The 12,432-nt window shown below is 33.1% G+C and overlaps 1 protein-coding gene across 3 annotated transcripts in view; it reads left to right on the top strand.

The window, feature by feature from the left end:
* The window catches only part of LOC105113446 (bidirectional sugar transporter SWEET3-like), a 5,662-nt gene extending 2,305 nt beyond the window's left edge, over window positions 1-3,357 (top strand). Inside the window, exons 3-5 of one of the 3 annotated variants that reach the window (XM_011009620.1) lie at window positions 1,758-1,965; window positions 2,209-2,369; window positions 2,793-3,101. In XM_011009620.1, coding sequence (XP_011007922.1) covers window positions 1,758-1,965; window positions 2,209-2,361 — 361 coding nt within the window. In that variant the 3' untranslated portion in view covers window positions 2,362-2,369; window positions 2,793-3,101. Of the gene's footprint in view, window positions 1-1,757; window positions 1,966-2,208; window positions 2,370-2,589; window positions 2,691-2,792; window positions 3,102-3,121 lie in introns of those variants that run through there. The other 2 variants (XR_839970.1, XR_839971.1) reach the window with 2 other exon arrangements.
* The last annotated feature ends 9,075 nt before the right edge of the window (window positions 3,358-12,432 follow it).

Below are 12,432 nucleotides of genomic sequence, written 5' to 3'. Positions count from 1 at the left end.
GGAGTTGAATTTGGCAAAACCGACACCGTAGATGGATCCGGAATGGTCCAAATAGTAGGGAACCGGTCTAACTTTGTAGAAAATAGGTTGGAAATGGGGTGAACCAATCTAAAAACCAATTCGGGCGGTTCGCTGGGTTGAACCAGGAATATTCCAAGGAATATTCTTTTTGGCTTGGCTTTAGAATATGGCTTGAAGCTTGACTTGGCTTCAGAATATGGCTTGGAGCTCGGCTCGGCTTCGGAATATGGCTGGTGGCTTGGCTCGCGGCTCGCCGTGGCTCAAATATGGCGCGCGTGTGGCTCAGTCGTCTTCTTCCTCGGGGCGCGTGGGATACAGTACTGAAACTTCAGACGGAGAGTGTGGGCCACCCCGTGCTCCGATTAATCTGATTTTTACACCATTGAGTTCATATGGATGAGCTCTACACTTTGGAATGATCAAAACTTGTTTTTGACAACTTTGAAAATTCTGATATATCTCAAAAATACCTCTGTTTTCTAACAAACAGGTCTCTGATACCAATTGTTGGTGGAAGAAACCACTTGTGGTGGCTTTGAAACACTCGGAGAGAATAAAACACACTCTTTATTTCAAGAACAACAAGTTTACAACAACATAAACATAAGCTTACAACAACCCCTCTTTCCCTCTTTCTCTCTTTCTCTCTAGTGTTTCTCTCAATCTCTCCATGCATAATTGCATAAGTTTAACTGTCTATTTATACACGAATTCAAAACAAGAAAATTCAACTTTCAAGTGTGAAGGCGATTGTGGCCGACGGTGTGAAAGCGGCCGGCGGCTGGACGGTTGGGCGGTGACAGCTGGTGGTTGTCTTCCTTGACCTTCTAGATTGAGTTTATTTCAACACTTCCCACTGTCTGAGATTACTGAGAAGTGATTTCAATGTAGACCCTTCATTCCTTTGTTCTTCCTTGGAAGCTAACTGGTCCATAAAGGTCATGATCGCCTAGCCCCTAAAAATCTAAAGCTCACAGCTTTATTAACTGATTTCAAGATTGTTGCCTCCAAGGTTGCTACATCGACATTTGGCAAGATATTTCCCACCAAGCTCCAATATAACCATTCCTTATCCCTATCCGTGGAGTCATACTTTACCATTCTGGCCATTTGTGGTTTTGTAGATGTGAGCACCTCAGCAAAAGATCTATTATTTAGTAATAGAAGCTTGGGATAATGAGATGTTACAGGCTTGGGTATGGGTTTTGATGCTCGAGAGGAAGGTTTGAGGGGATGGTGCTTAACTGGGTTTACTCTCAACTTGTAGGAATCGAACCAAAGGTTGCTGGCTTGATCACAAAGGTCAGAGACAGATAAGGGGGATAATATGTCCACAAAACCAAACTAGTTTTTCTTTTGGATACAAACAGTTTGGTAACCCGGCCAAGCTTAAAGAATGTTGAAGTAAACTCAATCCAAAAGGTCAAGGAAGGCAGCCACAAGCCATCACCGCCCAGCCACCAACCGATCAGCCGCCAGCCGCTTTCACACCATCGGCAAAAACCGCCTTCACACTTGAAGGTTGAATTTTCTTGTTTTGATTTCGTGTATAAATAGATAGCTAAACTTATGCAATTATGTGTGGAGAGATTGAGAGAAACACTAGAGAGAAAAAGAGAGGAGCTGTTGTAAGCTTTTGTTTATGTTATTGTAAGCTTTGTTCTTGAAATAAAAAAATGTGTTTTATCCTCTCTGAGTGTTTCAAAGCCACCACAAGTGGTTTCTCCCACCAACAGGGTCATCAGGAAGAAAAGCACTGAAGAGTTCTCATGTGTTCCTTATACCATTGCACTGCTAAACTGTCTCCTTTACACATGGTATGGGTTGCCTGTCATAAGCTACAGATGGGAAAAATTCCTTGTGGTCACCATCAATGGATTAGGGATTCTTTTTGAGCTTTCCTTCATTCTCATATATTTATGGTTCACTTCAGCTAAAGGAAAGGCAAGCTCTTTGAACTTTATCTGTCAAATTATTGAAGAAGTATTTTTCCTTACATGCTTGAATTTTCTACACTAGTACGCTTATCATAGATTGACAACTCAAGTTTACACGCGTGTTTCAAAGTATGCTTTTATACCTTCCTGCCTTTCTTCCATAATAAAAAGTAACACAACTCACGGGCTATATACTTGCACTTATGCATCGCAAAGAGTACTTACAATTAAATACCATCGGTACGTGCAGATGAAGGTTGCTATCACAGTGATACCTGTCATCCTAGTGTTCTGCATCACGGCAGCTATCTCATTGTTTTCTTTCCATGATCACTACCATCGCAAGATATTTGTCGGGAGTGTTGCTCTTGTGGCCTCTGTGGTCATGTATGGTCTCCACTAGTGGTTGTGGTGAGGCATCTTTATCTCTTTTTAATTCACCACATGCATCCAAAGTTGACAGCTGAAGCCACTACAACAGAAACAAATATGTGGCATGATTTTAGCATCCTAAAACGTGTAGCATAACATAAACACGTTCAATATCTAAGTTCTCATCTCCCTCAAGCCCTTTGGTAAAGCAAGTATTTGCTCAAGCTTCCTTTTAATAAATATTCTAAATATGAAAGACAGAGCGTAGAATACATGCCATTCAACCTTTCGTTTTTCTCTTTCCTTTCAAGTTCTCTTTGGATGGTATATGGACTACTGAGCCATGATCTCTTTCTTACGGTTTGTATAATTATTCAATCTTAACTTTGTGACAACAGTAACTTTCCAATAGTACATGCACTCTTGGATTTTCTTTTAACTTAAATTCTTGGATTTCGGCAGTTCCCAAATCTTGTTGGCATCCCCTTAGGGATCCTCCAACTTGTGCTGTACTGCAAGTACAGAAAAAGAGGAATCAAGGAAGAATCACACAAATGGTATCAGGAAATTAGGAATGAAGAGAAATCCAAACAGTTGCAGCTAGTGATTAACGACAGTAATAATGACAAAAGTTAACAAAATTATGTAAGAGAATGAGTTTTGTTTTGTGTGCATATCCTCCATCAGATCTCTAAAATTAATTTTCATTCCTAACAAAGTATGATTCCATGCACATACACACACACAGTTGGCTACTAACAAAACTTTAACTATTTACTTGTTTGTAACAGGGTTTTATTTCATTGCGAATAGTTTCCTGAACTTCAGAGAGGCAGTAAGAGCTGCTGAAGTTAAGAAAAAAGGAGCTCTTACGGTGACAGATGTTTATGATATATAAAATTTAATAATGTTGTAAAATTAGTAAAACACCATGAAGAAAAAACTAAAAAGACCTATGGTAGAGACTAATGTAACTGATGTACCACTATAATTGACAGTTGTTTTCCACAAATGAGTGCAAATAAAGGAGCAGCATTTTCCAATGAAAACCTAACGGAAAATTGAGCCTGCAGATGCAACAAACTAGATTCATTCATAATTTAGATGCCACTGAAGATTTAATGGTCTTTTATACTTGCTCCCACATAAAATATAATGAGAATCCCAACTGAGATAATATTTTATCAGTTCCCCGCATTTGGAAGAATTCCTAAACATATACACGCCTTGAGGAAAAAGGAAACAGGAGTAAAATAATGTAGATTACAACTTTAACAAAATATCTTGCACATTGATTTGGTAGTCAGCTGGGATTTTTGTATTTTCCTTTATTTCCAGGTCAGCATCAGCTGAGTTGGAAACCCATTTGTTAATCACTCATGACTGTCCACTTTCTATGCAGCAACCACTTTTTTTAAATCATAGACTAGAACAGTGCCGTTCCAATGACTGCTAAGAAGGCCATCTTAAAGACATAAAACTAGTTTTATCTTTGGGGAAAATTAAGAGGAATGATTGGTGTTCAAGTAGTCAGTAGCAAAAGGGAAAAAGTGGCTAAACTCTGTCAACTTAGATTTAACACCACGTTTATATAGACTTTAAACAAAAATGTGTACTGAAGGAAAAGAGGCATCAGCTTTAAGACATCCTAGAGACAGAGAGATAGAGCTGCTCTTAAGTCTTAACACTTTATATAGTTCAACAATCAATTTTTTTAAAAAAAAGAAGAAACAATTAATCAGAAACACTGTTATAATTGTTAGTATGAACAGCATAACAGGACCTACTTTGATGTTTATGAAGTGTAAACACAGGATATATTCCGAGAACCCACAGCCTTTGGAATTGCCAGCCAGCTGTCATTGTCCAATATCCTGATGAATCACTGGCATGAAACAGAAGAAAAACAGAAGTTCGGTTCTGAAATATGGAATGATAAAATTTGTGATGTGAGGCCAAGCAAACAGATTGAATGAGTCCAACAGATCGTAGGTCAAAACTTGAACAGAACCGTAAAAAAGGATTTTGAAAAGCGAATACTCATGAGGAACATTTACTGCAGCAGATTTACATTGAAAAACATAAAAGTGGTTGAGGAAACAAAAAATGCAACGCCTAAAGTGCATCCAAATCATAGTACAACAGCTGTAATAAAGTAGACACTATAGCAGACTATTCGGCAGAGAAACAGAAAGGAACATGGTATTTAACAACTTGCTCTTTTCGCATGAATATAGAACCTGGAATTAGTTATAATCAGCAATCTACAGCTTGAATTACTTGGAAAATGAATTTATGTCGAACAGCTAGATATTTTGTATAATTAGCATCATTGATTTTTTTTTTATTAGTAGACAGAAACTTAATTTAGCAACCGTGAAATAAGTTTGGCCATTGAACTTATGATGCATGAAAACAATAATCCTCTGTTATTGAAAGAGAAACAGAGTTACATTAAGGAAAAAGATGTTGCGTTTGCTGTAAGATGTTCCAAAGTGTTATAAATTACAGTATAATGTGGATGGGTTCTATCTTCGACTAGGAACACATTAAGTCCAGAGTTCAGCTTAATACAACAACAGCCAGGATCCATTTTCACTTTCAAATCTCAATCCATTTTCACTTTCAAGTCTCTCAATCCATTTCTCACATTCAGCTTCTCCCCCAACTACCCTATGCTGCATATATGTTAGGTAAAATACATGAGCTGAGATTGGCTTGGTATCTGAACCGAGCAAAAGCTTAGCCACCCTGTCACCCACTTCCATCTCTTTTTAAAACCAACAAGCCGTGAGAATAGCTACCCAAATGACAATATCTACTGCATTTGCAATTGCTTCCAGTAGTTCCCCTGTTCGACCCAGAAGATTCACCACAAATGCAAATGTTCTAGAGTTGGAGTTACTCCATAATATTCATCCATCGAGTAGAAGAATCTCATCCCTAACCACAAGCAGATAAAATTCCCAACAAAAGTAACTCCAAAAGGGACTACTTTTTGCTCTAACATGTTCTTAGACAGTATCACTGCTTCAGAACCAAGTCCATGGCGTGCATATCCATTAAAAAGGGCTATCCACAGAGCCAGACCGGGCCAAAGAGATCAATGACAGATATTTTCGAGCATCAAACATCACCCCACATTTAGAATACATATCTACAACAGAAGTCACGACCTTAGTAAAAGTAAAGAAAGTGACTCATTGAACTTTCCCCATCTGAGAAACCACAAGTCATGGCGTTCCATGAAATTAAAGTTCACTCATTCATTTTACGAACAGTTGCGAGCAAAGTTTGATTAGCCAATTTTTGCTAGTTAGGGTATAGCGAAGTCTTTATAAACCATATGAGAGTAATGGGGTTTTTGGTGTTTGGTAATGGTTCATGTAGTTTTTTATGTGATTGTGCTTCCATTTACAAGGAGAGCATGTAATCGCATTTTGGTAGGGAAGAGAAGGGATTGTATTGCCCATTGTTGCTGCAAACAGAGTAGGGATTCTATGGGATTTGGCTCACCTCAAGTTAATGTTAACATGATTCTCATGTTGGTGAAATTCAAATTGTTAATCTTAAATCATTGGCATTCGCATAATAATAAGATAAATAAAAATAAATTTATGAGACTATGGTTGATGGAAATAGTGTACGTGTAGAGAACGAGAGTAATCAGGCTATGTACTCTGGCATGAACTTACATTGTATTGATGAATATGTAACTCTTCAGCGCATGTGTTGCCCATCCATTTATCTTTTTATTTATTATAAAAAAAGAGCTATAGCTTATTGGAAATGAATTATTAGCAGACAAATTGCTGTTTTTGAGCGTTCATGGATGATTGCCGATGAGTGCTTGAACATCAAAAACTTGCTCAACAGGATGGCAGATACACAGGTTGATAATGCATTCGCAATGACCCGGTGGTACACAATCCGCGACAGTTTTGCACGGAATACTTATATCCCTTGCTTCTGCTCCTATTTGTGTTCCTGGTTTAATCAAAGTACAAAACCAAGATAGAGACAATGAGTTACAAACCATTATCAAACTCGGCCAGTATTTGATCTAGCTAAGAGCTCGAATCATTGAATCGTCGGGCCAACCTCAAAATGATATTGTTTCGGTGTTTTTTCTTAATGAAACAATGTTTATGAGACAAAAAAATAAAACAAATCTTTTTTTTAAGCTACCTAGATCAAGTTAACTAGATTATAAATTTACTTGCTAGGTTATCTTGGTTTAACTAAATCCAACCTGATAATCTATTAACATAAAACTTGGATTGGATCAGGTCACTAACCATGTGACAAACAAACAAAAGAATACTATCTTATTTTTTTTTTGATTTACGTGAGTGTCTGGACCAGCTTGCGTGCTTTACAACTAATCTTATGGCTCATTGAACATCCTGTAAGCCAAGTGAGCATGTAAAGCACCGCGGGGGTGATAGACGTGTACAGTGAAATTTGAACCCGGGTGCAAAGAAAGAGAACAAGTCCCTCCCACCACTGAACTAACACCTCAAGTATTACTATCTCATATTTTAAAATTACGTATGGTAACAAATTCATAAATAGACCATTAACGTATCGAGTTCTTTCATTGTAAACTAAAAAAAAAACGTCAATAGATATGAATGCATCTATATATATTAGAAGGAATATCAAAGAGAAGAAGGGAGCTATATATATATATACCAGCTGCAAAAACCAAGAGTGCTACGAAGAAAGCCATCTTCATGGAAGATTTTTCCATGTCTTCTGGTTTGGTTAATCCTTGATGTATATGTTGATAATGGGTATGTTCGCTTCGTTTTCCATGGAAGATATAGGCTTCTATTATATATATAGATGAATTCACATCACTATCCAACAACTCCTCGACTAAATATGGTAATATTGGTATATGATCTTATAGATACACAGTACTGAAACAATATTACCATTAATTTTGGAAATTGCGAATCTGCTACCCAGATTTGTTTCCGTTAATAAGCTGCAAGTGCAAAAATTACGAGATATGGTATTAAAAATGAATCCAAGTCTCTATTCTATTTTGATCATGCTCGGACTTGTAAAACGGATGTGCATGACAATATGGATAAATCTAACATGGGATAGATTGAATTGGAGCAGCACTTTCTTTATTATTCTTAGTATAATTATTTTTATTTTATAATTTTCTTAATTTTTAATTTTTTTTAAGTTTTAAGGAGTTTTGGGAGAAACTAACATAACTTTTAATCTGAATATTTAATTAAGTATAAATTAATTGTTTCATTTAGACCCATAAACATTTAATTGTTTTAGAATTTTTATTATTTTATCATTTTTTTCATTTTCTTATTTTTCAATTTAATTAGAATTTTATTATTCAATATGTTTTTTTTATATTTAAACAAATATTTTTCAAAAAATAATTAATGGAGTAAATATTTTTCAGAAATTATCGAAGTCTTCTCAATAGTTTTCTAAAAATAAAAATATATACATAGATATATTCATATTCCTACCCAACAACTACTTGACCAAATATGCTAATAGTGGTATACATATAATCTCAAGAATACACAGTATTGAAACAATAACATTAATTTTGGAAATAGCAATCTAATACCTAGATTTCTGAAAAAATTAACATGAAATAAGAAATGAACGGAGCCTATACTATCTTTAATCTTGGACGCACGAGATTTATAACTTGAATTAAAATTATTGAATTCAAAACCAAAATATTAAGATCAAATGCATGAAAAAACGGAAAATATTTTACATTTTTGTACCTTTCATCTAATTCAAATCATTAAATTTAAAATTAATAGGAGGAGAAGAGCGGAACCAGGAATTTTTCATGTTCTGGATTATTAAATAAATATATAAATATTTTTTAAAATTAATTATTAACTCATATATATGAACTTTTGAAGTTAACAATAAAATTTTAATTCAAATATATTATTCAAAATATTAAAAAATAAATTTAAAATTACATAAAATTAAAGTGAAAGCAAAAATAAACTCACTATTAAAGGTATATTCTTCAATATTTTGTAGAATATAATTCATCTATAATTAAATTTGAATTGAAATTGTAACAACCTTTTAATTGGGATAAAATAATAATCTCATGTCAATTGAAAAATAAAATAATTAAATTTTTTCTCTTTCTCAATTCCTCCTTCCTTCACTTGATTTTTTCTTAAATTAGTATTTTATAAGTTGGACTTTGCAAGTTTACAAAGTATTCTCTCACTTTTCTTTTCTTTTTTTCTTAGATTTTTTTATGTTTTCCCTTTATTTTTCTCTATTTCTCCCTAACCTTTTTTTTTCTATTATGTTTCTGCCTAGTTGGCAACATGTAAAAGGAAGGAAGCACTGATTTATTTTATTTTTTAATAGAAAATAATCATTTTACTCTTAATGAGTTGTTTTACTTTTATTTGATATTTTTTTTGTTAACACTATCAAGCTCTGTTCATCCCAAAATTTTAACTAGATTTTATTCAATACATTTTAAGATTTCTCGTAAAATTTTAGCTCAATCTGATGGTCAAATTGAAAATTATGCTCAATAACATATGTAAAATTGATTAAATTGTGATTTTTCATCAAATTTCTGAATTTCTCAAAAAAATCTGAAATTTTAACCTAAGCTAAAACATTATATTAGAAAGCTTCATGTAAATTTTTAGAATTTTTCAATAACTCTTCATTTATCCTAAAAATTTAACTAGATTTTATTCAATATATTTTAAGATTTCTCATAAAATTTTAGTTCAATCTGATGGTTGGATTGAAAATTACGTTCAATAACGTATGTAAAACTGATCAAATTATGATTTTTCATTAAATTTTTTAATTTCTCAAAAAATTATGAAATTTTAACCCAACCTAAACATCATATTAGAAAGTTTCACGTAAAATTTTAGAATTTTTTGACAACTCTCCGTTCATTCTAAAATTTTAATCAGATTTTATTCAATATATTTTAAGATATTTTGTAAAATTTTAACTCAATTTGATGGTCGGATTGAAAATTACACCCAATAACATATGTAAAATTGATCAAATTATGATTTTTTTATCAAATTTCTGAATTTCTAAAACAATTCTGAAATTTTAACCCAAGTTAAAATATTATATTAAAAGAATATGCATAAATTTTTTAATAACTCAATCGAGAATTAAAAATTATTTTTATATAAAATTAATAAAAAAAATATTAATAAAATCTTCACCTGAGCTACAGCCATCCAGCCTTTAGCGTACCTTTGCCCATGGATCCAAACCCAGGTATATGAGTGAGAATGTAGCTAAATCTATCATGCAGGGATATCCCTTACATTATAATTGCAAAGTCTATCCTATTAAGTTGAAACTAGAAGAAGTTTTCCTCGAAAGTATGAAGATGAAATTAATATTCTTTCGTAAAGTAGTTTATTTTGAAGAAGATGGTAATAAATCTAAGAAAAAATAATCTTATACAGTGTTAATAGTTTTATTCACATCGAAACCATAACGTGGTTTCTCATACAAGCAATATTTATTTGCACCGAAGTGATGGATCTTGTCTTGTTTGAAGCTGAGTTTGCCAAGAACAGGTATAAAAACAGCACCACACGTACTCAGCTCTGGTTTTTTCAAGTTGTGGATGGCCAAAAAATCATTGAGTGTACATGACTAAGCAAATATTTCTCGTACTGGGCCTTTCAAGTGTTAAGGTAGAGGACACCATAGAATATTTTCGTGGAGTTCATGATCAAGTGAAGCACGAAACCACTGACAGGAATGCATAATACAAGGCATTCATCGCAGAAGGGTCACTTTTGAAGTCGGAAATTTGGTATGAGTTGTGCTTCCACTTGAACCCTTGCTTTGTGGCTGACCTGAGCTTTTAGGTGAGTTCTTCCCTGTCCCAGGGCACTGATGCATGGGATTCTAGGGGAGCTGAGCTCTTAGATATGAAGTTACCAATAAATGCTGTCATCATGCAGGTGATGCCTCTGCTAGAGAGGCAATTCTGCATCAAGAAATACTCGTAACGGGTGGTGAATGATTAAATGAACTTCAGAATTGTTTGCTTTGATTACCTTTAAAAGGGCCCAAAGACCACAACTTGCTATTAATGGGCTCATGTGGAGTTGTGTTGACCCAACTTAAATTTTTTAAAAAACATATAACATGAGCCCTAAACAAAAATCCACATATATTTAAAATTTAAATTTAATAATAGACGATAAAGTAAACATCTAAATAATATTTACAAATTAAAATAATATGTACAACTATGTATACATTTTTATTTTATTTTTTTATAAACAATTGATGTTGTTGTTGCTACTAGAAAAGGCAATTATAGGTCAATAAATACTTATACAAATATTGCTGTGTATGATGAGTAATTAATTAGGTTTTAAATTTTTTTTTATTACATTCAAATGTGAATATTAATTTTTTTGTTTTTGTGTTTTGAAAATTATTTATTTTTTCTTTATTTCAAATTAATTTTTTATTGGTAATCTCCTAAACACCCTAAAAACTACCATTTACTCTTAATAGATCTACATGATATTTTATATGATATTGCCCAGATTACTGGGAAGATATAACCTAGTGTTCAAAAACAACCAAACAAAAATTCCCACGAATTCAAGACTCAAATTTAATAATAGACAATAAAGTATTTATACATTTTATTTTCATATTTACAAATCAAAAATCAAAATAATATGCCCATGTATTTATACATTTTATTTAAAAAAAAAACAAATATTGTCACCTTACAGGGCCCCCTGTTAATACAAGCAGTGATGCACACCGCTAGCCACCAATGGAGATTTGGATCACTTTTAACTCTGGATCGCCTTTTTTTTTAATATTTAATTTTGATTATTGAGATGAAAATTAATTCAAGAGTAATTTTTTTTTTCTATTATAAGAAGTGTACACGACTGTGGTTTCTAAAGCCCTTTTAGAGTTTCCTTTTAACCTTTCAACCTGAAATTGTTGTTGTTTCCGTCCAAGTTAGTCAATTTAATTATCACAATAAAATTAAAAATAAATAAATAAATAAATATGTATTTATCAGAGTATGTTTTGATGGAAATATTGTTTGATGTGTAGCTGAACTTTCAGTAGATTTTTAGAGAGTGAGGATAAACAGGCTACTCGGCATGCCTTTATGAATTTAGTAATGAACGTGTAATTAATACTTTGGCTCATTTATTTCCAACACATTTATTAATAAAACATGTAATTAACAACAAGAAGAGCCAGCTTCTTTGCAATATTGAATTATTAGCAAAGAAACTGCTTTTTGAACGTTCATGGATTATTGCCGATGAGCGCTTGAGCATTAAGAACTTGTTCAACAGGATGGCCGAAACACAAGTTCATAATGCACTTGCAATGGCCTGCTGTTACGCAGTTCTTCACAGTTTTGCACGGAATATTTATATTCCTTGCTTCTGCTCCAAGCTGTGTTCCTGATTAATTTAATCAAACAAAACCAAGATACAAACAATGAATTACAGAGAATCGTATATGACATTATATATATATATATATAGTCAATAAATACACCAGTACGTGTGATGTGGTGCTGGGGCAAGGTGAGGAAATCACACATCAGAGAAAAGAAGGGAGATATACATATACCAGCTGCAAAAACCAAGAGTACGGCAAAGAAAGCCATCTTCATGGAAGATTTTCCCATATCTTCTGGTGTGGTTAATCCTTGAGATATATGCTTGATAATGGGTATCTTCACTTTGTTTTTTATGGGAGTCTAGCAACGAAGATTTAGGCTTATATATATAGATAGATGCATTGTTATCTATCAAATCCTTTACTTTCTTTGTTTCCAGAAAAACAGTTCCGGTGAACTTAAGGAAAATCAACAAAGAAAAAGGATTTCCGGTCAAAGAAATAATTAAGCATTTATAAAAGGAAACGGTTTTTCTTTTCTTATCTTTGGAAAATACTTTTCTTACTTTAAAAAAAAAAAACCTCATCTTAATATGAAAAAAAAACTATTTTAAGGTTTTTTTAAAAAAATATTAACAGATTTTACTTCAAAAATATTTAACAAAGTTATATATCTATA

This window comes from Populus euphratica, unplaced genomic scaffold (assembly GCF_000495115.2).
Source record: "Populus euphratica unplaced genomic scaffold, PopEup_1.0 scaffold421.1, whole genome shotgun sequence".
Classification (NCBI taxonomy): Eukaryota; Viridiplantae; Streptophyta; class Magnoliopsida; order Malpighiales; family Salicaceae; genus Populus; species Populus euphratica.
This window is presented reverse-complemented; position numbering and strand designations above follow the sequence as displayed.